General features: G+C 52.8%; 8 protein-coding genes across 8 annotated transcripts; 4 read left to right on the top strand and 4 right to left on the bottom strand.

Annotated features, from left to right (window-relative positions):
- BO87DRAFT_327140 (formin sepA) lies at nt 1–3,407 on the bottom strand (the record flags this gene model as incomplete). The annotated part of the gene is made up of 1 exon (XM_025620172.1): nt 1–3,407. A coding segment is annotated over exon 1 (3,187 nt), but the record flags the coding sequence as incomplete, so codon positions are not given.
- Nucleotides 3,408–3,785: 378 nt separating this feature from the next.
- On the top strand, nt 3,786–4,646 carry BO87DRAFT_327137 (uncharacterized protein). The gene is made up of 2 exons (XM_025620171.1): nt 3,786–4,073; nt 4,139–4,646. The coding sequence occupies exons 1-2, from the start codon at nt 4,047–4,049 to the stop codon at nt 4,550–4,552; spliced, it is 441 nt and encodes a 146-aa protein (XP_025483950.1). The 5' UTR covers nt 3,786–4,046; the 3' UTR covers nt 4,553–4,646.
- A 479-nt stretch (nt 4,647–5,125) lies between these two features.
- Nucleotides 5,126–7,403, bottom strand: fdh (formate dehydrogenase (NAD+) FDH1). Its single transcript, XM_025618318.1, has 4 exons — nt 7,323–7,403; nt 6,812–7,070; nt 6,568–6,743; nt 5,126–6,478 (listed from the first exon to the last, which is right to left on the bottom strand). The coding sequence occupies exons 2-4, from the start codon at nt 6,998–7,000 to the stop codon at nt 5,587–5,589; spliced, it is 1,257 nt and encodes a 418-aa protein (XP_025483949.1). The 5' UTR covers nt 7,001–7,070; nt 7,323–7,403; the 3' UTR covers nt 5,126–5,586.
- A 1,268-nt stretch (nt 7,404–8,671) lies between these two features.
- BO87DRAFT_168792 (uncharacterized protein) lies at nt 8,672–9,489 on the top strand. Its single transcript, XM_025618317.1, has 2 exons — nt 8,672–9,230; nt 9,283–9,489. The coding sequence occupies exons 1-2, from the start codon at nt 8,806–8,808 to the stop codon at nt 9,386–9,388; spliced, it is 531 nt and encodes a 176-aa protein (XP_025483948.1). The 5' UTR covers nt 8,672–8,805; the 3' UTR covers nt 9,389–9,489.
- On the bottom strand, nt 9,454–12,766 carry BO87DRAFT_373327 (leucine--tRNA ligase NAM2). Its single transcript, XM_025622518.1, has 3 exons — nt 12,164–12,766; nt 11,954–12,094; nt 9,454–11,899 (listed from the first exon to the last, which is right to left on the bottom strand). Exons 1-3 carry the CDS (start codon nt 12,413–12,415, stop codon nt 9,590–9,592), a joined length of 2,703 nt encoding a protein of 900 aa, XP_025483947.1. The 5' UTR covers nt 12,416–12,766; the 3' UTR covers nt 9,454–9,589.
- Nucleotides 12,767–16,940: 4,174 nt separating this feature from the next.
- BO87DRAFT_168719 (putative serine-rich protein) lies at nt 16,941–19,722 on the top strand. The gene is made up of 3 exons (XM_025618316.1): nt 16,941–18,988; nt 19,049–19,245; nt 19,300–19,722. Exons 1-3 carry the CDS (start codon nt 17,125–17,127, stop codon nt 19,336–19,338), a joined length of 2,100 nt encoding a protein of 699 aa, XP_025483946.1. The 5' UTR covers nt 16,941–17,124; the 3' UTR covers nt 19,339–19,722.
- A 728-nt stretch (nt 19,723–20,450) lies between these two features.
- BO87DRAFT_168683 (lysophospholipid acyltransferase) lies at nt 20,451–22,635 on the bottom strand. Its single transcript, XM_025618315.1, has 4 exons — nt 22,459–22,635; nt 22,327–22,371; nt 21,143–22,261; nt 20,451–21,085 (listed from the first exon to the last, which is right to left on the bottom strand). The coding sequence occupies exons 1-4, from the start codon at nt 22,478–22,480 to the stop codon at nt 20,604–20,606; spliced, it is 1,668 nt and encodes a 555-aa protein (XP_025483945.1). The 5' UTR covers nt 22,481–22,635; the 3' UTR covers nt 20,451–20,603.
- A 106-nt stretch (nt 22,636–22,741) lies between these two features.
- On the top strand, nt 22,742–24,964 carry BO87DRAFT_373324 (Sec1 family protein). Its single transcript, XM_025622517.1, has 2 exons — nt 22,742–24,129; nt 24,202–24,964. The coding sequence occupies exons 1-2, from the start codon at nt 23,197–23,199 to the stop codon at nt 24,838–24,840; spliced, it is 1,572 nt and encodes a 523-aa protein (XP_025483944.1). The 5' UTR covers nt 22,742–23,196; the 3' UTR covers nt 24,841–24,964.
- The last annotated feature ends 131 nt before the right edge of the window (nt 24,965–25,095 follow it).

The raw sequence follows: 25,095 nt of genomic DNA, 5'->3' as shown, positions 1-25,095 counted from the left end.
GGGGAGGAGGGATTCCGACGGCACCACCAGGCGGTGGCGGAGGAGGGGGAGGGGGCGGAGGAGGAATTCCCACAGCTCCCGGAGGAGGTGGTGGTGGTGGTGGCGGCGGCGGGGGTGGAGCGGGCGCCCCCTTGGCCTCGGGCTTCTCAATTTCACTCTCAACCTTGGGTTCGTCGGTGACAGGCGCCGTGGCTTCGGGAACAACAGGTGTAGCTTCGTTATCGTCTGCGTCGATCTTAGGTACCCTCGAGGCAATTTCTCCCAGGAGGCCGTTCGCCTGCTTAGGGTTAAGTCGTGGCCGATGAAGGTCGACCAGACGCGCCCTTTCATAGATGATCTCTCCGTTCTCATCCACCTGACCCTCCTGCTGCTGACCCTCGACAGTATCCTTCTCCATGCCGGCCAGATGGCTGCGCTTGCGCTGAACAGATCCCAAGCCCGCAACGTGATGAGCCTGGTCCTGGAACCCATCTTGCGGCTCAACATCGCCGTCCATTTGCTCACGAAGTTCGCGCAGCCGGTCTGAAGTTACATGTTGACCCCATACCTTGCCCTCCAACTTGAATTGGGTCTTGGTGCGTTCGAGTTGCATCTCCAACCGCTCGAGGAGCTTTTCACGGTCCATGATGCCCCTCATATGGGACGGATCGACTTCTGCGAGGTTGTTCTTCTTGGCATTTGAAGCAGCGATGTCCTGGGCATCCCGAAGCATCAGGTAGAGCTCTCTGGTTTCCAGTTCGTTCCGTTGCAACTCCTGAGCACGCAAGCGTTGAACATCGGCGAGCTCAGCCCGTATTGACTCCTCCCGTCTCCGTTGAAGTTCGATGATGCCAGTCTGCTCTTCAATTTGCTTCTGCAACTTCTTTACTAGGCCGTCTGCACCCAGCTCAATTTGTGCCTTCATCTCATCCCGCTCTGCCAAGGCAGCCTCCGCAATCTGGCGCGCTTCCAAAGATTCATCGTACGCCTGTCGTGCCTCTGAATCTGTATGTAATTTGTCCAAGAGGCTCTGCACGGTAAATGTTAAACCTTGGCGGAGGTCCAGATCGGGTAGCCTGCGATCCATGGCCACGTAGCTAAGCATGGCATCGACGAGCTGGTACATCCGGAGACCATCTTCGCCAGAGTTCTCCCGGATAAGAAGCATGTGCTGCATAGCAGAGAGGAAATAGTCGTGAGCTCGAGTACCTGTAATCCTTGAAGCAATAGCATCTGTGATTTGTAAAGGATCGTTCATGTCTTTGACCTCTCCCTCAATGCTATCCTTCACGCTGCTACTCTCACGCTGCAGAAGATCCTCGTAGTCGATGGCCTCATTCTCGCGGAAGCGCTCAATCTGCTTGTCAATGACCTCATATTGGAAACCTTCCATTTTAGTCATGAGACGCTTGATGCCGCAAGAGGTGAACTGCGCACGAATATGACAGCGCAGCTGTAGATCGTTCTCCGGGGCGTCCACCAACATGTTGATGAGGAGCATAGTTGAGACGGCATACTCCATGAGAAGGTTCTCCATGCCTATACCACCACTGCGGTACTCCTCACTCGCGCCCACCAAACTACCCATCTTTCCACGGCCATCGATCGTCACTTCGACGATACGCATCCAGGCATCAAAGCGACCAGTCTCTCCATGATGATTCTTCACATGGTCCATAGCCTGGAGGACCTTTTGATGGCCCTGGCCTTCCGCCCAATGGCAAAGGAAGGTCAAGACTTCACTGACCAGCTTCCTTGTATTTAATCGGGGAGACAGCAGCGAGCTGACGAGAGCAACAATAACTTGCTGATGAGCGAGGGCATCATCTGCGCCATATTTGTTGTTCATCAAAGCCTTCAGGCACTTGACAATATCGTATTCACGATCCAAGTCCTTGTCACCAGTCGGGGGTGCAGGAACAGGACCTGAGGCTTTCCTCCGGTTGATCTTAGCAAGAACGTTGGTCAGGGCGATTTGGCCTTGTGCTTCGACAAAGGCTTTCACCCAACTGATTGGTTGTGTGCGCAGACTGACGCTCAAACTAGCTAATTGTTTCGACGTGATTGAGTCATCCATAACCTTCTTCACGTACCACTCCGGGCTTCCCTCTTCATCGGCCCGCTCCAGAATCCCCGACGGCCCATCGTGACCATGGGTCTGCCGGGCATTCTGCCTGCGCTTCTGTTCACCTTGAATTTCCGTCAACCGATCTTGATGAACCAGCGTCCACTTTTTCGAGGCTGGATACGCAAGCATCTGCCGTTTGGCCTGCTCAGGCAAGTTCTGCCAACCTCGCTTCTGCATCAGTTCCAGGAACAGCTGGTCCACAATCCGATCGTCCCTTGGACGGGTCAGGTATTGCTCGGGGTTGGCTGGTAACTTCGCGGGTTGCGCAGGCTGGGCCGACTGCCATGCAGCCTGCGCATTAGAAAGTCGGCTGGATGTTCCATTAGACGAGTAGGTATTGCGGTCGGCAGAGTGCGAGGTTGTCAGCGTTCGAGAAGATCCGTCCGACGAGAAATAGCTCGAACCTCTAGTGTCCCGGGTGTTGGAGGAAAGTGACGAGTGGACACTAGCTTGGTCGAACGATATTCGGGAATGCGACGAGGAATCTACCGTAGATGAAGAGTTGTGACTGAACCCCGTGTTGGCAGCCGAACTACCCGGTCGTCCCCATTGTTGATACCGAGCACCTTTGTCCCCCGAAGAGCTTCCCGCCATTGTTACATTAGACGCATGTGGCGGCGGACGAGGGCCGGTGGGGTGAGAATAAACATTATTGTCCCGGATAGTGGCCGGGTTCCAAGCGGGATACTGATGGAAATCACTGCCTCCCTTGGCAAGATGATTCGGGGATGGTTCTTTGCGTGGCGAGGTTTCGGCTTTAGAGAGATAGTCGATAGGAATCGGCGACTTGGTGTCGGCGGGGAGACTTTCATAGGGGATAGAGGTAATCACACCGGCCGTCATTGACAGCGTTGCAGGATCGATGTCGTTGGAAAAATCCATAGACTGGACGGAGGATCGCTTGGAATGGCGAGAGGAACGAGAACCCGGGGCGCTTCCAGGAGGCGCGAGGGTCTCGAAGCCTGTATGGGCATCGTGGCGATCGTCTACCGGTTTCTCCTTGTGCAGCTTCCTCCCGAAGAATGATTTCCCAGCGGAAGTCTGTCTCGATTTGTCAGGCGCGGACGTGGTGGTTGGCATCTTGACGGACGTCGCTGGGGAGATGCAGGGCGCAGCATGAGCGTAATCCGCTGGGGCAAGAGCGTGGAGGTGGCAGACAGTCGTCGGAGGCTGTAGATTGAGAAAAATCGGTCGCTCTCAATCTCTGCGAAGGCCAGGATCACATCCAGCTCAAGGCGACAACTTATTCCAGACACTCCTGACTAACACTAATTAATAGCCGCTGCGGAGCAGCGTTGGCACGAGGGGGGGGGGGGGAAAGGATGCCACCAAAGACGGACGCTTCTCCCAACAAACAGATGGAGAAGGTGACTTGAAGAAATGAGAGTCAAAGGAGCGGTCTGTAATGACGGCTCCCAGTAGGGCTATCCTACTCTGGCAAATCCCAGGATCGGGCTTTAGTGGCTGGTGTCTTTTTGCACGTCAGGTCGTGGAAGCACGGGCATCAGGGGGGGCAGCACCACTTGAGGCGGCTCTAGAACGCGGTAGGGGCCGGAGGTGTCACGTGAATTACACCATGCATGCCTCAAGAAACTGGCCCTCAATCTCCGATCACGTGGAGCTGTCTCATGCCGGAGACTCTCGGAGATGCTGTCAGTGTCAGTTTCAGGGCAGACCCCGGATTGCTGCCGTTGCTGCAGAAGACCAACTGGTAACTCAGCGTCGGGGGACGGTCAGCCTGCCAGTCACATCGGACTACTCTAAGCGCCGTCGCAGGACATGACAAGTTTCCGCTGTTGATCGGGGCTTATTAGCTTGATTTGGCGCCGTGTGTTTGGCGCCTGTCTATCTACTTCCTTTCCGCTGCTGCCTTGGCCGCGCATTCTCGAGATCAAGATCGTTGCAGGCGAAGGGCGCTGAGCACCACACACCTGCCACGATGGGTTCCGCAACTAACTTTGCCAAAGTATGTCCTCTCTCGAACTCTCCTAAATTCTTCCGAATTCCTTCTAACTGACACTTTCTACTCAGACCATCATCATTCCCGCCGTGATCTCCCTGACGCTTTACCTCCTGTTCTCCTTCGTGATCATCCCCTTCTTCCGTCGCTATCATCAACGATACTCCCAGTACCTTCCGCTCCATACTATCTCCGCACATACTACGACACTCCGGGATCGTATCGCGGATGCTTTGATGCGACGATTTCTTCCGTCGGTCTGGCGACAATCACAATTCGACCAGCACGACAACATCAGTATATACGATGAAGAAGGAGAGATCATGGTAGGGATGGACATGGACCCTTCACGGCGAGAAGCGCTCGAGCGTCGACGGAGCACCGCCGGGGATGCGGAGAGTCGCTTGAGTCGTGAACTGGAAGCGGGGTTCATGGATGATAGTGATGATGAGGAGGGACATGCCCATTCTCAGTCACGTCGCTGAATCTTTTGTTCCTTCTGTACATATTACACTATCATGTAAGGGACCATTGGCGTTTGGGATGGGTAATAAATATAATAGACATCTATTCTTGCTGAATTCACCTTTGCGGTAGTACAGATAGAGCTTAATGCATGTCTGTCTAGATAAACTCAATGGGCACTACTAAACTATCTGCATGCGTACATACCTAGACCAATGCATGCATGCACTGATAATCACCACAATGGAATATCAACTCCGTCCGTCCGGACTACCAACAGCCCCTTACTTCGTCTCCAACCCCACGTCGTAACTCAATTCTCCAACCCCCATCAATCAAATTAACCCCAAACAAACAACCCAAAGAAGAAGGTACTACTACTGTACATACCCTAATTCCCTTCACAAGCAACTACTAACTACCTAGGTCCCCCAGCCGAACCCATCCCGACCTAACTAAACCCAGAACAAGAAAGAATCAAAAGGAAGAAGTAGATCACTAAACCAACAAAAGTATATCATCCGAAACTATACAAACTCAAATATCACTACCAGAGCAAGCAATAACCATAGAGCTAAAAAATCTCTCCCACTAAATCAGAGGCTGGTCCGTGGTTCTGGCCTGCTAGTGCTGGGAAGTTTGCTGTGGTCAAGCTTTGTGCTTTGGGGGGATCGGCGCCCCACTATCTGCTTTTATCTTTCTGCTTGGTGAAGGGTAAATTGTGGGTTTGAATATGGTACTAATGATGAAAAAATGTTGGACTAAAATGACGAGCTGGTGTTCGATACGAGTCCATTGTTGAGTTTGCCGACTGGATTGGTTTTGGTTTGGGGGGCTTAAATTGCTAGTCTGGCTGGAGTGCTGTGTTGGTGCTGGGATGATCGCGGGGAGAGTCCGAGGAGTTACGAGTCTACGTTAGTGAGACAAATTCGAAGAGTAACAGTTTGAACAGTAAAGAAAAAGTTTTGATTTCAGGTATCATAAGCTAATCATAACGGGAGGAAATAGGCCGAATACAGATCGATCCATGCATCTCATCATCATCGTCTTCCATTTAGGCCTTGTTGCGCTGACCGTAGGCCTTGGTAACGTAGTCACCGCCGTGGACAATGAGGTCCTGGGGGCGGTAGTCGTGGCGGCCGGAGAAGTAGCTCTCGAGGATGGCCTTGGTACCGTTGGCGTAACGGATCTGGGCATCGATGGAGGTACCAGACATGTGAGGAACCATGGCGTTGCCGCCGCCCCAGGGGCCCTGGACGGTGCGCAGAGGGTGGTCGGCGGGGGCGGGCTGGGGGAACCAGACATCACCACCGTATCCGCGGAGGTGGCCAGACTTGACGGCCTCGGCGACATCCTCCTTGACAACGATGGCACCACGAGCGGTGTTGACGAGCCAAGAGCCCTTCTTCATCTTGGAGATGAGCTCCTTGTTGAACAGACCGCGGGTCTTCTCGTGCAGGGGGCAGTTGATGGTGACAACATCGCACTGAGCGAGCATCTCCTCGAGGTCGTCGACGCGGCGGCAGCCGATCTCCTTCTCAACCTCGGGGGAAAGGGGCTGGTAGTCGTAGTAGAGGAGCTCCTTGCAGTCGAAGGGCTTGAGACGGCGGAGGACACGCTCTCCAATACGGCCGACGGCAACGGTACCGACGACCTTGCCCTCGAGGTCGAACTCGTTCTTAGCGACAGCGGCAACGTCCCACTCGCCGCGGCGGATCTGCTCGTGGGCGGGAACGAAGTTGCGGACCAGGGTCAGGATGGTCATGACAACGTGCTCAGCGACGGAGACGACATTGCAGCCGGTGACCTCGGCGACGGTGATACCGCCATTGGTCTTGTTGGCAGCGTTCAGGTCGACGTGGTCGGAACCGACACCAGCAGTGACGGCGATCTTGAGGTTCTTGGCCTTGGCCAGACGCTCAGCAGTGAGGTAACCGGGGTGGAAGCTATTGCGGGCAACCAGTCAGCTATTTAGTTCCCGTAGTTGCCAAGTTCCCTGGGCGGATAACTGTGGGTAGTGAAGTGGGTCACATACGGAGTGGTGATGATGACTTCAGCGTCAACGAGCTCCTTGTCGAAGGTCGAGTTCTCGCCCTCCTTGTCGGAGGTGGTGACCAGGGTGTGACCCTGCTCCTCGAGCCACTTCCTCAAGCCGAGCTCGTTCTCAGTGGTACCCAGAAGACCGGGCTGCTGCTTGGCGTGCTCACCGCCCTATTTGGAGATGGTTAGTATCTGGTGATTTTCGGAAAAGAAGAAAGTGATGCTATTCGGGTACTTACGTCATAGAGGACCATAAGAATCTTGCCCTGTAGATTCGCGGAGGCGGTTAGCGTACGTGCACCAGCGATCGAGTTAGCCAGAGGAGCAGCCCGGAATGGGCTGCTGGCCGCGGGCGTGAAGGCTCCCTTGGAGAGAAGGGAGGTGGCAGGTCGCCGAAGTTGGCGGGAGAAAGAGCGCATAAATACCATTGTGAAGATGAGTTAAGTGAAGTGAGATGAGATGATTTAGAGATGGGAAAGTTGGATGCTGGTATGATACCTATGGCAGGAGGGTCAGCTTGAGGTTTAAATACATCCCGGATTTGGAGAACGTGGGAAGTAGTAGTAGATGCATCGGATTGCAAAGTCGGGGAAGCCGAATGAGCGGCAAGCAACAACAGTAGCAACGGCGAACAAGGGGAAGCGGGGAGACAGGAAAGCATGTGTGGAGAAGCAACTATGGATGGCAGGCAAGCATGCCACAGGGCAGAGCCGATGCCAGATGGAGGATGATGATGCAGGGGTGGCTTACCGAAAGCGGCGGTGGAGTTTCAAGAAACCTTGGAGAGAGATGAGCGAAGTATGATGAGGAGACAAGTTGTGATGCGATGAGATGCAGATGCAGAGAGATGAGGATGGAATGAGACTGACAAGGACGGGGAATTTAGCCAAATATATAGACTTCACTGGGTCCTTTTTTTTTTTTACTGTACTATGTAAGTGAGCACCACAATTGCCCCCCTCCATCCCCTCTTGGCCCATATTCAGAAAGGGTGCTCCATCCACATCTGCGATAGGATGGCGCCAAATCCGGATAGGAGGGCACCAAGCAGGCAGTAGTAGCACAAGGCCATCATCTGGGTAGACCCAGCAAGTGGCAGGAGAGGGGGGAAATAGTTTGGGACCCTCAAATCAGCCCCGAGAATTGGAGCAAGGAACTGGAACCCCACCAGCCAGCAATTGAAGTTGGGCGATCGTCCGGGTTGGCGGCAGTTTCGCATCGGCACGGACGACGTTTCGGTCCAGTTGTTGTCTCCGCACGCGGGACAAGTACTACTGTAAACTAGTCTAGTAGCACATAGACAGCCGCGTATGGTCGGATGGCTCTGGGTTAGGTTTGTATAGATCGACTACCGTCGAAAGCTTGAAATCCACACCTCGGGCAGTTGACACATTACGGAGTATACTAGTTAGTATGTATTGAACTACTAAACTACTTAGTAGATGAGCCTTAATTGGAAAATGCAAGCAGTGGTATCATAGCGGTAAAGCGACTAAAACCAATACAACAATACTATTGATTGTATAACCCCAATATCAGTCACAGATTAATTGCCATCCCAACATATGTCCTACTGCAGGGGATTGCTCACGGCCATGCGGGGTTTCAGAAATCTAGAAACCATTGGGAAAAGAAAAGGCATGGCATGCTTAATAAGACTCGTGAGGGGAACCCGAGCCTGGGCCGAGAGTGCCTGCAGGGCCGGAGGTATGTCGGGCGTAGAGTTTCCATGGGGAAACGGAAAACCTGCCAGCCTGTCTGTCATCCGCAAGTGACAATGGCCAAATGGACCTTCCTTTCCTACGGGTATCGTTGAGGGAGGATCTTTTAGCTCAATTCAGTCAATTCTCTTACTATCCACTCTTGCCATTTAGTGTATCCACCGATGTCTGCGGACAGAATTACTGCTTCTGCTGACTTCTTTTCCCGATTGGGATAGCTGTTACTCCCCCTCACGAGGGGTTATCTCTGCATCTCCATTAGCCCATATTCAGACTAGTGGCAAAGCTGCATGAGGGGTAACCCCTCATCTCAATTGGGAACAGCCAAACAGACAAACTAATAGGAACCGGCATGGCCATCCATCCCACCGACTGGGAGACTAAGTCGAATTGCTGCTTGCTGCTGCTACGACACACGAGTCTCGGAACCCCAGGTGCCGTTGATAGCGTGATCTATCTATCTCAGTCTAGCCAGGTCTCTCTAATCTGTCCAAATTGAGAGAGAAAATGACATGAGGGGACCAAAATTCGACTCATGCGACTTCCTCTCAAAAGCTCGTCTCTCCGCAGATAAACCCGCCCGTCCGTCCGCACCCCCCAAAAAGTTGCTTCCATCTTGGAACAACTTGAAATCTAAGCACCGAGCGATTCCCGTGTTTCAGCCGGACCATGGGAGCCCCTGTGCGACCGTGAACAATGCCATCACAACAAGATGGAAGGAAGACAAGGCAGAGCCAGATCCACCTGTCAAGTGTTGTCAAGTGTCAGAAATACATCACCACCACCACTACCTTGGGGGAGGCGCGTCTATGAGGGGAAGCCCGGCTCCACCACCTCCTCACTCTGGAACGGCGCATCGCCTTTCCGGCCACATCACGCGATGGAACCCTCGTTGGCCCCAACTTTTGAGGGGTAGGAAAATACTACCAGTTGTTGGGTAGTTTAGCCACGGCTTCCGGCCTCACGGAGCTTGACTGATCGAAAAATAGGAAATGCGCGCCTATCATCGGGCGGGCGAACGGCCTCCCAATTTCCAAAAAGCTTTTTTTGTTGGCCAAGGTACCAACTATGCGCATATACACACTGACTGGTTGAATGGCTTCGCGGGTTAGGCCTGTCAAATATTGTCGCGATCGTCAGTGTCTCAGAGGAGATGGTTACTTTATTGTTGTTGGCCTTGTTGCCTTTCGTCTAATATACATGCATGGGTCTATAGTTACATGCGCGCTCCCCCAGGGGAGGATTAATTTTCTTTACAACAGCCCGAAATTCCAGAGCACTGTAGGGCCCTGAGCGCTAAAACACCACATTGACCAACTTGCCGCCCTTGACGACAATCACCCGTCTACGCTTCTCCCAATCGTTCTTCTTTCGCAGCCAGAATTGTCCTTCGTCCGTCTCCAAGATCCGATTGATAATCCAGTCTTGTTCCTCCGTGACCGTGCCGCTAGGTTCGGGCGCGGTCGTGGGGGAAAGACGCCGAGGGATCGTGATTGTAAATCGCAACTTGCCATTGATCTGGACGGCGACCACTTGGCCACCGCGGGCAGACAGAATGTCGGCCTCCTCGGGCTTCAGCAGAGGCGTTGGCCAGGGACAGTCAAGGATGGCGGGGACATTGGTGGTGGTGGATGGCTTCCCCGCAGTCACGGGACCATTGAGGATCTCCCAACACTCGGACGCCAGCGCGGGCGCGATCGGCGAAAGCAGCCGGAGCAGGGAAGAAATAGATAGGTAGAGGACCTGCGGCGAAGTGGGCGTCGACGATGACAACGAGTTGGTCAACTTGGTCAGGTCGGAGATAACAGTGTTCAGCCCGTATGGATTTTTCTCAATACAGCTGGTGACGGAGGAAATGGTGCGGTGGGTGGCAAGCACAGCATCCGCATCGCTGTCGCTCAGATCCTGTAGAGAGCTGGGCAAGCCGGTCGCGTGGCCGGAGGAGGCCTCCAAGTCGGCTGGCTGCAGTGTAAACGAGGACGAAGCCAGGCTCTGCTGCGCATCGTTCACCAACTTCCAGAGTCGACCAAACCAGCGCTCAATGCCCACGATCTTCGTTTCGTCCCATTCGAGCACCTCACTGACCGGAGCCGAGAAAAGGACATGGGCGCGAGTGGTATCGGCGCCGTATTTCAATGCACAGCCGGTCGGATCGACTCCGTTGTGCTTGCTCTTGGACATCTTCTCAAAGGACACATTGGGCGTGATCTGGGTGCCCTTGATCAGTGGCTTGTCGGGGCTGGAAAGATCCACTTCGGAGGGGAGCAGGAATCTCCCCGTAGACGGCTCCGAATACGTCTTGCCGTGGACCATACCTTGGGAGAGGAGAGTCTTGAATGGTTCAAACGGCGTCGCGACATTTCCAGCTCGGGCGATTTCCGGGAACAATTCGGATTGGGAGAGGAACTTGTAGATGAATCGGGCGTAAAGCAGGTGCAAGATCGCATGCTCAACACCGCCAATGTAGACATCGACCGGGCGTGCCGCTGACGGCGAAAATGGCTGTGCCTTGTTCTTCGGGTCCAAGAACCGGAGGAAGTACCATGAAGAGTCGACGAAGGTGTCCATAGTGTCGGTATCCCGCTTAGCAGGCCCGCCACAGCTCGGACATTTCGTGTTCACCCACTCATGGGATGACTCGAGAGGGTTGCCTCTCTTGCCCTTCAGCCAGTCCCCTTCAATCTTGGGCAACTTGACAGGGAGCTGGTCATCTGGCACAGGTACAGGGCCGCAATCACCGCAGTGGATGATAGGGATGGGAGCCCCCCAGTAGCGCTGTCGGCTGATCAACCAGTCTCTAAGCCTCCATTGTTCGACAAAGTCGCCGCGTCCGACCTGTTTCAGATCGGTGACAATCTGCTTTTTGGCCTCGCTAGAGTGGAGACCCTCATACTTCCAGCACAAGGAGTTCAGATACCCCTCTTGCGTAAAGGCCTTCGCATCCGCGGAGGGAACAATGCTCGCGTCACCACCATCTGCCCCGGCTTCCCCTTTGGGTCCAACGACAACGGGGATGGAATCGGGGTTCACATTATCCCTGAAGAATGCAAGGTCTCTGGCGTCATGGCCTGGGACTCCCATCACTGCGCCCTCGCCGTAGTCACTAAGGACGTATGGTGCTGTGAATACGGGCAGCTGACGGGCGACATGGGGACTCTCCTTGTCAATAACATGCAGAGGGTGAGAAGCAGTGACGCTGGATAGTTTGTAGCCAGCCTTGGAGTCAGGCGGAAGCGACGCGGCAGTATCCAGGAATTTGCGCAGTTCCGGATCCTTCTCCGCAGCCTCTAGGACAATAGGATGATCCAGAGAAAGGGCGAGGTACTCGACTCCGTAAAGAGTATCAGGTCGCGTGGTGAAAACATCAATATCGATGTCTGTGCCATTATTGCCATTGACAGTCACAGGGAACTTTATCTTGGCACCCTGCGATTTTCCAAGCCAGTTCCGCTGCATGGAAAGGACCCGCTCCGGCCAGCCGCCCGCCAAAGAGTCGAGATCCTTCAAAAGCATTTCCTTGAAATCCGTGATACGGAAGAACCATTGCTTCAGCTTCAGCTTCTCGACCTTTGCTCCCGAGCGCCAAGAGAAGCCATTGGCATCGACCTGCATCAAGAGTGAGCCTTCTTATTCCTGTGTCATCCATGCGAAAACACCCACCTGCTCATTAGCCAGCACCGTCTTATCAACCGGGTCATAATTGACCAGCGCTTCAGCCTGGTACGCAAGGCCCTTCTCGTATAGCATAAGGAATATCCGCTGGGTATGTTCGTAGAACTCGGGTGCGCACGTTGCTAGTTCCTGCGTTTTAGACCACCAACATGTCAGCAAAGCTGGTAGTCATGTAGGCCGCACATCCAATACACATACCCGGTCCCAATCGAAAGAGGTTGAGATACTTCGTAATTGCTCTTTCATCTTTGTTATATTCGACTCCGTCCATTCCGCAGGGTCTATCCCCCGTTCAATCGCCGCATTCTCCGCCGGCAGGCCAAACGCATCCCAACCCATTGGATGGAGGACCTCATGTCCGCGCATCCGGTAAAACCTAGCCAGCACATCGGAAATCGTGTACACGCGCAGATGACCCATGTGCAACGTCCCCGACGGGTAGGGGAACATTGACAGGATGTATGATTTGGGTTTTGCATCTCCGTCGGCCGATGCCTTGGAGGGCGGCTTCAATGAATCTGTGTGCCATTTTTCCTGCCACTTTCTATCCAGGGCCAACAGATCGAGTTTCCTGGAGATTGATGTCGCAGCTGCGGAGGTTGTCGCATAACGAGAAGGAATACCGGTCGGTCGTGAAATCGGACGAGATGCGCAGTTCCATCGGGCTGGGTGTGAGAGCGCCGACCGTGTCGGGCTCAATCGAAATCGTAGTAGGGATTGCATGTTGGTCGTATAATCATTATGCCGTGGGATAGGAGTGTTGCGCCATTGACTGGCGTGGATTGGTGGGTTGGAGAGCTGGCAGTGGTGGAATCTCCGTCAAGATTTCTTGATCGGATGGCTGAAGTCATATCGGCGGATCGGCATCGCCCGATAGGGAATAGTGTCAGCAAACAAGCAACATTGGTAGATACATGAGACTGTCAGGAAGTTACAGCATAGATTAAACAACCCTGTTGTAGCTTTTCGATGAGCGTCACGTAAGATTAGTACTAGTTAGTAGTAATAATCTCTAGAATTGTTCGATCATCGCACGGCTACTACTAGAGGCGAATCTACTACTGGTACTAGTTATAGGTAAGTTTCCTGCGGGAATATATATCCACAGCTACTTGGTACTGTAGTGACACTGAAGAAGAGACTGAATCATTGGGACTCACCAATGATATTACTCAACTACTACCAATATCATGAACATGCATTCTAGGTATGAGTACTAGTAAGCATCCCAGTATTCCACACATGACCAACTCCAGTGAAGAAGCAATAATAAATGTGCATTCCGATCGGGGACACTTTCATACTATTGATGGACTGGTCTTGCACGTCGCCCTGCGAATGTAGATAATGAGCTTGAAGAACACGCTTAACGCCCGAAATAACAGAGCTGCTTCTGGGTGAATTTCTTGTGCTTCCCTATGAAGTCGTGATGATCTTCTTGTACGGCCATGGCCGCAGAGTGCCTATGACATTGAGATCACATCTATTGACAAAACTAGAATCATTGAGTCGGAAAAAGTGTACACATTGGCGGATTTGAGAAGCTCGGATTGGAAAAGAACTCGTAAGTAGCTGGTTGGACTAGGGCACCATCATCAGAGCCAAATTGCTGGCTATGTACTCTAACAACACCAGTTCTAGCTATGATATCAGATCACCTTGCGGAAGATCATGACGAGAGAAGAAAGAATGCGACCAATAACGATGAGGTCTCTATCGTCTTAAGTTCAAGGGATTGCAGGCTCGGCAGGTACCCGTTGTGCCTAGAGACTTTAGTAGTATCTAGAATCTCGCACCCATCCGTCGGGCTCGGAGACTTGCCGTAGTCTCGTTGATTCTCAAGCTCCGACTCGCCATCCACCCACCGCATGTACTGGAATTCCCGTCCGCATCGCCAAGATTGGATCTAGATAGAGCTTCCCGTCTCGATCCCATCTGCTTTTACTGGACCAGACCCTTTCTTTAGACGCGGGATCGTGAATCTCATGGCCCACGTATTCATGAACACCTGTTCCACGGAATCACGCCCTGAAGAATTTAACAAGGCGGCCTAGACATTCCAACTGAGTAAGTACCTACGGGGCTCCACTCACGGAGTACTCCGCGTGACTTTCCAGATTGATCAAGAGAATCACGAGCAGATTCTATTTTCTGACTCAGTTTATGAAGGCTCGGTTTCTGGATCAGCCACCCTCGGCACGGAAGGACCTCTATGAGGAAACTGGCCTCCTTTTTCCAGTGTGAATCATCGCTTGTTCGGATGGCAGCTCCTCTAACTAGTCCGTCCATTTAGGGGTAAATGGAAAAAGGAGAGCCATTGTAGGGGAAATGTTTCTATCCTTAGGGTTCCATATTGCGGCTGGAGGACGGATAGCGCTCTAGAACCTTTGCATCATCGCTCTCGTGTGCGTACCGAGCTATTGGTGGCACACGAACCGGCCCTTCATATAGATGACCAGCAAGCCACAGCAAGCCGGCAACTTATTCCAGACATGGTGGTAATATAGAGAAGCCGTGGGATTTACTCCCGACGCGTTGATGACGCTCGTGCTGTGCAGAGCTGCTGTACGATACATCTACGGCCAACAGTGGGGGTGAACACGAACCGGAGTAAACCACGAAGCGTGCCGATGCAAAGATAGATATAGGGGAGCCTGCATCGCCTCGAAATATGTACGTAGATCGATCGGCAAAGCAGTCTATTTTATGACCGTCCTGTCGGAATTACACCTCCGTCGTCACTGAATTTGATTGCAGCACGCGTGGATAGTAGGGAGCAGAAGAGTCAGCAGTGCCTGAATCCCCAGGCAAGAATTAAGCGGTCACGGGCGGCAAGTGGGAATCTCGGGATCGGACGGATTTCTCCCCTTTTATTATTTTTTCCCTCCACCGAAGCTCCCGCCCGGTTCGAGGATGGATTAATTGATTTGAACCCAGGTCCCAGAGCTTCTGCTGGCCGTTCCCGCTTCGATCTTTGGATCCGGTGGGCGGAGCGGAGATGAAACCCCCATTTCTCTCCCTTCACGAACCATGGGTTCAGGGTTTCTATTAGTACTTTGGAAGATTCCACCCGTGTCAGCCATGTCTTGAGGCCATAAAACGGGCAATTCTTGTTTCCCCCACCACCTACCGTCACCCCTTGGGCAAAGTGATTTAATATTAAGCAAGTATGGTAGCTCATCTCGCTAATCCAAACCGGCTTGACAGAGACTCCACTTGGGATGAGTTGGCAACCTTAGGAACTGGGTTGATCCTTAGCTCTTCTCTGCTTTTCAGGTTTTCTCTCAATTGGCCCCTATCATTGGGCTTTGACCGTGACAAAAGGACCAAAATTCCCCTCTCCACTGCCAATAAGACCTTCTGGAATGGCCGGCCTACCGTGACCCCTCAGCCACATCATCTCAGTGGATCTCGATCGCCGGTTCCTGTCGTCTTCTCCTCGAGGCCTCGCACTCCACTGGTTGGACTGGTCACAATCGGAATGGGTGCCTCGTGGGACCGATGGAAAGGATACCCCAAATGTGACGAGTACTAGACTAACTGGTACCTGAATTTTTGTAGGTACATACAGGTGGGTGGAAAAGTAATCGTGCCTGCGGCACATGCGCTGCACCTATTATGTACGACGGCGAGACCTTGCATTTCAGCCGTGGGGAGTTGCGTCCCAACCAACCTACTACGTGCTCATCTTTCTTGTTCCTGCATGTGTGTAGGTTAGGGGAGGATGATGTTTGTGTCTCCTTGTGGGCTGAGGATCGAAAAGAGCCTGCCTGCTTGCTCTCCGGAACAATCACCGAATTCTTTTTAGTCTGAGTTGGTCCTAATTTCTCTGCCCGAGGATATTATTAGAGCAACACCACCACTGCCACCGGAGACAAAGCACGACGGATAATGAAACCATGGGAAGGGGAAGGGCATTATTGAATCAGCACAATTTTCGTGTTCCGTGGACATCATTTTATTATGAAGAGACATATTATATTATTAGAGCTGATTGGCGATCGGGGGGGGGCCTATGACTCTACGATGTCTTGAAGGAGGATGACGAGGAAAGCGTTCTGGAGTTCCCAAGACAGTTTAGCAGAGCTTACAAGACTAGTTCCAGACCCTCCTGGCGGCCATCCCGCGATCCCCGTTTAACTTAACCAGGCGAATTGGGAGGCGGGCGTCTTTCCCCAATGCAGGTGGACAAGCGACGAGCTGCAGGACCATTCCTTATCCGCCAATCGTGCGGTTTCAAAGTGGTGCTCTAAAGCATGCAGCCTGCAGCGCCCCTGGATCGTCCATCGTCCATTGGAACCATTGACTGGCCGTTCACACCGCCGCTGCACAACTGGCTGGTCTAAAGTGGGAGGAGGGCCGATGTCCCGGGGGTTGTTCCTTTAAATATTACTACGCCCGGGCTCGTCGTTTCAGGTGGAGGATCCCTTTGCTTCCACTCGTTTGTGTCTTTTCGTCGCTCTTTTGGAACTGGTTTGCGGTGCTTTTCTGGTCTCGGGTTAGACGCTCTTTTTCTTCTTTACTACTATCTACTACTCCGTAGTAATCCGTTCTTTGGTTGCGAACCTGTCCCGCCGGTCGACATGACTCGCTAATCTTAACCTACTGGCATTTTTTTCTCGGTCGGATCCACTCACTCTCTTTGGCTTCGTGTGCCCGTTGGACAGCGTTATCCGCTCTCTTCCCGTCGTTTTTGTGTCGAGACATTCTTTATTGCATCATAAAATTCTAGACAGCAAACAAACAACTACACTATCACCACAACAAACACCGACTGGGCACTGTTACTCTTCCCCGGTTCACCCTCGGCGGCCATTGCTCTCTCGCCCTGAGACGTGCCCCCCTCGGTGGTAGTGGTCATTGTTGTTGCCGCTGTTGCTTTTTACTCTCATTTCCCAAACCGAGCAGTCGTCGATGATCATTCTCATCGCCTTGAATCTTGTGTTCTTCTAGATTTCTTCCCCCCCCCCCCCCCCCCTCCTCTCTCCTCCACTTCTTCCCCTCCGAAGTGCCTTATAGAGCGGGGGTGCTCCTTTGCTTAGCCGCTTTTCGAGATCTCTTTTTTGTTTTGTTCCCTCAGGTCCTTCTGGGGAACCCCCATCTTTCTACAAGCCTTAATCTTGGTGTCTACTGACTGATAATGAACTAATACTCCCAACATGCGCTCAGCTGCACCTACCACGAACTCTCCCAAACGGAGAGCTCTTCATGAGCGCACCCCTTCCCATACGAATGAGAACTCCCCGCCTTCATCCTTGCGAGCCGTCAGCGAAAAGTACAACGATCAGCAAGAGCCCGACGTGTACACCTCCACGCCTTACCCGACAAAGCCGGAGCAGATCCTTTTACCGCGTCCTGGGAAAGGCCAAGATTTCATTCCGGACTCCCGCTTCCATGTCGATGAAGCGCCGGATCACTATCACGGGAATACCTCCACGGAACTCAGCCACCTCGGTGATAGCAGTTTGATCGACCAGTCGGTTAGCGATCCCTGGGACTTGTCTTCAACGTTCGATGCCGCCAACACCCCGTCGCAGGTCTGGGAAGACGATCCGTCCTCCAGCAAGTCTTCCTTTCCGGAGCCGGTCCTTCACGAATCCAAGCCGACCGATCAGAAATCGGATCAAGGTTCCGTCGCCGCGTACTCAGATGAGGAGCCCAACAGCCTGCCCAGAGCCGTCCCAACGATCAAAACCGTCGTATCGCAGACGCCGTCACGCGTTCCCTCGGGCCCCGAGACTCTGGCTTCGAGCAACTCCAGCCCCAATGTAGTGCCAATTGGGCCGCCTTCCAGTCCAAATTTCGTCGCGCTCGACAGCTCAAGTCTGAACTTCGTTCCTCTGGGTGCATCCTCGAATTCGGCCTCGATCACCCGCTCGAATTCCTTGTCCTCGCTAAACTCCCTGGGAACAGTGATCCGGTACATTGGAGCCGCTCAGTGGACGCATGGATCGTCTTCAGAACACTCCAGCTCGCGCTCGCGTTCGCAATCGGTCCGCTCTAACCCTCCATATCGGGTGCCTTCCGTGCGGTCCAATTCAACACAAGCTCGCGAACGGAGTCACTCTCGCTCTATCACCTCGTCGTCGCGTAGCGGGCCGCCATCCGACATTCAAGCCATCGTTGACAGCGGCGTATTCATCCAATACCCGACCATCCAGGCGCCATCTTCGTCAAGCTCTAGAGTTGACGTGTCACATTCGGAAGAAGATGCATCGGATCAGAACCCACAAGAACCCACCACGGACTTTTCTTCGGAGCGTTTCAGAACTCACCTGTCAACAGTTCCTTCCATGTGGTCCGCCGAATGTGACTCTAGAAGCATTTCTCCGGCCGCTGACTCTGTCAACAGCCAGATGGATCCTAAACGGCCTTCTGCGGCGCTAGTCCGTCAAAGACCCACGTCGTCTTCGATGTGGTTAGTGAGCGATTCGGACGGTGATGAGCGGATGGACAATCTTTCGAGCTTGCCAGCGCGTCCCACAAACCCGGCGGTTCCCTGTAGTGTCTCGTCGGAGTCAAGACAGAGCAGCATGCGGAGCAACATGCGGCCTCCCACCAGTGGAAGCTTTTCCTTCCACTTTCTGCCAAACTGGGCCAAGATGTACTATGGCGCTGGCGAGCAAGCTGAGGATTCTGTCTTATCTGGCGCGGAACCCAGTCGGCCACCATCTGCGCGCGCCTCAACCTCCCACACAAACGCTCTGAACCGGTTACCGACCGCCACAAGCCGGACGAGGACGAGGACGTTTGGCAGCGAAATGCGAGAAACTCTGAGGTGGAAACCTGACCCGCGCGATCCACGGAACCACTGGGTAAGGGATCCCGAATCACAGACCCGGGAACCATCCCGCAATCGACTTCGACATAGCTGGTCCCCTCATCTATTTCCCGACCGGCGCGCTGTTAATCCGAGAAGAGGTACCTGGGGTGCACCGTCGCTGGATTCAAGAACGGAACCACTCCTTGGGCGAAGAAATATCCAAGTGTGGTCGTTCTGTGTTGGATTTGTGTTTCCTCTCGGTATGCCGCCATTGTGCCCCGTGATAGTCGCCTGACATGTCAACTGACTGTGTACACTAGCCTGGTTAATTGCGTCATTCCTCCCCTTACCGACGAAACCGGACGCTATTCCGGAAGCCGACGTCGAGTCACAGCTCGAAATGACGCTTCGAATGCGATTGTTCGATCTGGAGACACGGCGACACGAAAACGCTCGGTGGTGGAGAAACCTCAACCGTTGGATGAACCCTTTGGGGTTGGTGATTATCACCATTGTTGTATGTTCCCTCTCTTCAGTTTCCGTTGACTATTCGATGCTCATACTTTCGCAGGTCACCTTGGCTGTTGTGGGTACCACAGTCGGCTTCTAGACCGGTACATCTGGCTTCTATAGCGTCAGCATGTCCGTGTCTAGCTGTGCTCTTCTGTCCATGACCTCCACGATTATTGCTTGTACTACCATTTCCCCCTTATTCACGCCCTCTCTCGCCGGCTATGCCGGCTCCTCTCCTCGATTGGATCGATCTTTGCTTTCACCGTTCGGACTCGATTCCTCCAATTATACCCCCCTTCTTCTTTTGCATGCTACATCCCCCACATACCCTTGCGCGCTTGATACCGCCGCATCTCTATTTTCCCCTGCGGCTGCTTGGTTTGTTTACCTTTCTCAAAACACTCGACACGATTGGACGACGTAATGCTTCTAATGTTCTTTTCTTTTGTGCCTTATATTCCACCTGGTGTTCTGGACTCTATTTTAGCCCGCCCTTGGACCATTATTTGGTGAACAATGGGGTGGTTCAATCTGGGAGCGTGAGGCGACGGATTTAATCAAGGGTTCACGACATTGCATGGATATATGTCATTTTCCTTTTTCTTTTCTTTTTTTTTTTCTCCTTATTTTCCTATATCTTCACTTCTCCCCCATGTACTACTTATGGATGCATGTTTTACTTATGACACCGTGACCAACATTATCACAGTATATATACAAGTGGTTGTCGCGCTCTGCGTGGCTGCTCTTGACCAAAAATAAAACAATATATGATATTATACTCATATACTCTCTTTGCACCCATTGTAAATCAGCCTGACCATCCTAGTTGAGCATCAATTCGTTCCCACTTTATTTGATTGTGATGACTGTTCAAAATCGAATTCATATTCAACTCGAAACAAATGATTATTATCCCTTTGAGACAGGTACCAGCATCCTGCTAGAACCGACAGAGCTAAGAAAACACGATATTGTTGAAATATTTCCCCTGGCTTCAACTATGCAAAAGAAAGTAAATCTTGCTGGTTACGCTTGTTGTCGGAGGCTTCATTAGCATATAAGCACGAACAAAACGAAAAGGTGCATCAGCGCCAAAGAAGCATAAATAATATAATAAGAATGAATCATAAGGATGTCACTCATTCAAAGGAGCATAAACAACGAGTGAGAAAACACGCAGCCGCTTTGGAGCAGCCAAACAGTCTAATATACATTCTATCGTCAACCCCGTCAGTCATCCTCGTTCACACGTGTCGAATTAATTGGCTGTAAGCCAGACCGGTAGTAGGTCCTGAGACCTGAGATCTTAAGACCCTTTTTCTTTGGGGGGTCACATGGGAAGTCACAGGATCAAAACAATCATGTGAGCTTGCGGCCGATCTTGTTTTCCACAACTGCTTTCAGTTCCTCTCCACTCGGCATGGTAACGGCACTGCCGCGTCTGCGCCTGGCTTCGATCTCACCCCGAATCTCCTGCACGGCTTCGTCAAAGGCCTGGACAGCGTCACTTGGTAGACCCAGTGTCGGCTGTTGCAGGTTGTCGGAGCTGGTTGAGCGTGTGACATGAGGCCGGTTGCGGGCTTTGAGTTTCTGGATGAGAATGCCCTTGGCGGGGCTGGCAAAGAAGGCAATGCTGAGGATGTTGCCGACGATTCCGTAGAAGTAGACGCTCCGCCAGACGCTGATAGAGGCGCTGAACCCGAGGAAGATGAAGGGCATTACCGTGAAGGACAGAGTGACCTGAGTCGCGAACCAGCTCATAATGTCATAGTAACGCTTGTAGGGTGTGGGTTTGCTTCCGTCCGGAGTGAGGAAGAACGGACGCACATAACGACGGAAATCTGCGCATTGTCAGTGTGAGAGCTCAAGGAACGGATGGGTTGACTAGGTGAACTCACTCTTGGCCCCGGTCTGGATGAACGACCCAAGGATGAAGGTCAGATAGTATCCCGGATAGAAACCATGCCAGAAAGCGCTGGTCGTAAACGTGGCCAGACTGGCACGGAAGCCCGGCTTCTTCCCTCTGGGGGTGACGCGCAAGTAGACGTAGTTTCGCAGCCAATGGTTGGTGTTCTTGTTCCAGCTGCCCAAATATCCGTGGGAGTTTTGCGCTGTCTCAAGACCCCAAGGATCGATATTCTCCAATCGGTTCCAGAAGACCTTGCCGGACTTGGGATCGAACCCATTGTACCCCATGCCAGACAGGATACAAGCACCTTCCGTCAGGGACCAGACGCCGTAGTACTTGAGGCGTGCGGTTAGCCCGACCATGTGCATGATCCAGACTCGTCGAGGGAAAGAGTAGCCCATGTATCTAGGACTCAGGAGGGTTTCCTGATTGTAGTAAGATCCCAGCTGCAGGAATGCCAGAATCCATCCCAGTCCAACCAGGGCCTTCTTCGTGGCAGGAGTTCCACTGCGAGGAATCTTGCGCTTCTTCCGGGTCGGGGGCACCTTCGACGGGTCGGTACCCGGGGGGACCTCGAAAAGAGTAGTGTCGAGCCAGCGACGGTAGTCGACGTATTCGAAGGATGGACCACCGAAAAGAGCTGGGAAAAATAGTACGTAGCCGGTGTAGTCCAGGATAGTCGGGAACTGCGTAATCGCGGCATACTTTTGAGGATCCGAGAGCTGCGTTTGGGGAAGTCGACCATCATGCACGTTCCAACAGAAAGACGTAAGCTTCATGACAAGGACCATCTGGGCCCCGGTGATATCAATCGCCTGAGGGTCGTTGACAATTTGGCGGTAGATGTGGCTGATGGACATGTGGCCCATCAAGAAGATGAAGCCAATCCAGGGCATCAACGATCCATCAATGTAGTAGGCGATCAAATAGGTACCGGCGGCGCTATAGAATAAGGTGCGAAGGCCATCCCATAGGTCAAAGAGGCCGACGAGATAGAACAAGGAGACGGAAATAATGAAGGCATTCTTCTTCCAGGGTTGAGCGTCGGGGATTCTCTTCAACAGACCGGCGAGGGGATACGAGAGGAGGAATGACGCAATGAGCTTCACTGTTCAGCGGTGAGGGACTGATTTGGGGACGAACGAGGGTCAGGACGGGGAGGGAGAGGCATACGCTCATCAACCGAAGCTCCAGTCGCATTGGCTGGATACTCGAAGACTAAAAAGAGAGGCCGTTAGCATGATCTTCACGCGGGGAGGAGTGGCGCGCATTTTCCAGTGCTGCGACGGAAGGTTTCCAACATACTTTGATTGATGAATGGTAACATCGTGGACGCGAATCGCCGCAAAGGACGGTCAATAGAAAGAAAAGAAAAGCTTAAACACCAAGGCCGATTATTAGCTGTGTCGGCACGACATCGAGCCCAGAGAAAAAGTGGTTGAAGAGCTGGAGAGAAGCAAAGGGGAAAAACAAAAAATAGGGCGGGCGGGAAGACGAAGAAGAAAAGGTTAAGGGTAGGTATCTCAACGGTCTGATATCACATGGCAGCTCTCCGATCACCTGCGTGTCTCTCCTCAACCATTCCATCCGCCTTCCCCAGTCAACTCACGTTCCTCTGATCAACCACATTTTTGATGCTGATGTATCATCTCCATTGTCGATCTTGAAAGTCTAGAACAATCTCCACAGATCTGCTAGACCACAACTTTTCCCTCTTCCTTCCTTTTTCTTACCCCTCTCTCCACACACCCCCTCATTCAATATGGATGTCGTCGCGGCGGTGTCGGGATACATCTCCAAGATGGTCACCGCGGGGGACCCTTCGGCGCCGGGCTCTTCCAGCTCCTCATCGGCTAAGATGAAGATATTACTTCTCGACAGTGAGACAGTGGGACTTGCGCTTCTCTCATTGATCCCCGTGGAAGCTGTGCGCTAATCCACCCCTTCCAGGTACCTATTGTGTCCACCGCCATCACCCAGTCCGCTCTGTTGAACCATGAAGTCTACCTCATCGATCGGCTTGACAACGCCGCTCGCGAACGTATGCGACACCTCCGCTGCCTTTGTTTCGTGCGCCCTTCCCCCACCTCCATCCAATTCCTTATCGACGAGCTCCGCGAGCCCAAATACGGAGAATACTACATCTACCTCACCAACATCATTCGCAAATCCTCCCTCGAACGACTCGCGGAAGCCGATTCCCACGAGGTAGTTCGCGTGGTGCAGGAACACTTTGCCGACTTCCTCGTGATCAATCCCGACCTCTGCTCCCTGAACTTGGGCTTCCCACAGCAGCGCTTGTGGAGCCAGTCGCCAGATCTGTGGAATGCGGATGCCTTACAGAGAGCCACTGAGGGGGTCATTGCCATGTTGTTGGCGCTGAAGAAGAACCCGTTGATCCGTTACGAAAAGAACAGTCTGCTGGCGAAGAAGCTGGCCACAGAGGTCCGCTATCAAGTGACGCAGGAAGAGCAGCTCTTCAATTTCCGCAAGACCGATACACCCCCGATCCTACTGATTCTGGACCGCAGAGACGACCCGATCACTCCGCTACTGACCCAGTGGACCTACCAAGCGATGGTGCATGAGTTGATGGGCATTCACAATGGGCGCGTGGACCTCCGGGACGTGCCGGAGATTCGGCCGGAATTGCGTGAAATCGTCCTTTCCCAGGATCAGGATCCGTTCTTTAAGAAGAACATGTACCAGAACTTTGGTGATCTGGGTCAGAACATCAAAGAGTATGTCGAGCAGTATCAGGTCAAGACGCAGAACACGATGAACATCGAGTCCATCGCAGACATGAAGCGCTTCGTAGAGGACTACCCCGAATTTCGTAAACTATCGGGCAATGTGAGTAAACACGTCACGCTGGTTGGGGAGCTGAGTCGGCGCGTGGGTGAGGATGACCTGCTCGACGTCAGTGAGTTGGAGCAGAGCTTGGCTTGCAATGACAACCACGCCAATGACCTCAAGGTATGTGACCTTCTTCTCTCTCCGGGAATGGAGCTTGCAGCAGACCAGCTATTGACACTGTCTCTTGTGCAGAACCTACAACGGATCATCCAACTACCTAGCGTTCCCGCAGAGAATAAGCTGCGCTTGGTTGCTCTGTACGCCATCCGCTACGAGAAGCAACCTAACAATGCACTCCCGATCCTGCTCGATCTCCTCGTCACCGCCGGCAACGTCCCATCATACAAAGTCAACATCATCCCCAAACTACTTGCCTATCACCACTCCTTGCAAGCCCCGCCGGTCGCGGGTGGCTTTTCCGACCTCTTCGAGTCCACCTCCCTCTTCTCCGGGGCCCGAGACCGGTTCAAGGGTCTGAAGGGCGTCGAAAACGTCTACACGCAGCACTCGCCTCGCCTGGAAGCCACTCTACAGAATCTGATCAAGGGCCGCCTGAAGGAGCTGCAATACCCGTTCCTCGAAGGCGGGGGCCATACACGAGACAAGCCCCAAGATATCATTATCTTCATGGTGGGCGGAGCGACGTACGAGGAAGCGAAAATGGTCGCCCAAGTCAATGCTAGCTCACCTGGAGTAAGAGTCGTCTTAGGAGGTACCTCCATTCACAATAGCACAAGCTTCCTTGAGGAAGTCGATGATGCAGTGAGCGGCTGGCCTGAGCCCGCCCCCTCGTCCGCCGCTGGTCGGCTTCAGAGGGCAGTCGGACATTAGCCTCGACTTTTGCTTCTGTGTATCTGTAGCTTTTTTTTTTTATCATTATAATATATCCTGAAATTTTAGCTGTTAGCCAATTTTATGTCTATCACAACAGTTCGCTCCGCAGACCACTATTGTGACTTTGCAAATACAAGAAATGAAGCTACTTCTGCCTCGAGCTACTTGAACAGAGTATACTTCGTACATGGTACCTCCAGTCAATCCGGCCAAGACGCGTGCATAGTTAATAGTTCATTCTATTGAGCGACA

The sequence above is a fragment of the Aspergillus neoniger genome (genome assembly GCF_003184625.1).
Source record: "Aspergillus neoniger CBS 115656 unplaced genomic scaffold BO87scaffold_4, whole genome shotgun sequence".
In the NCBI taxonomy this organism is placed as follows: domain Eukaryota; kingdom Fungi; phylum Ascomycota; class Eurotiomycetes; order Eurotiales; family Aspergillaceae; genus Aspergillus; species Aspergillus neoniger.
This window is presented reverse-complemented; position numbering and strand designations above follow the sequence as displayed.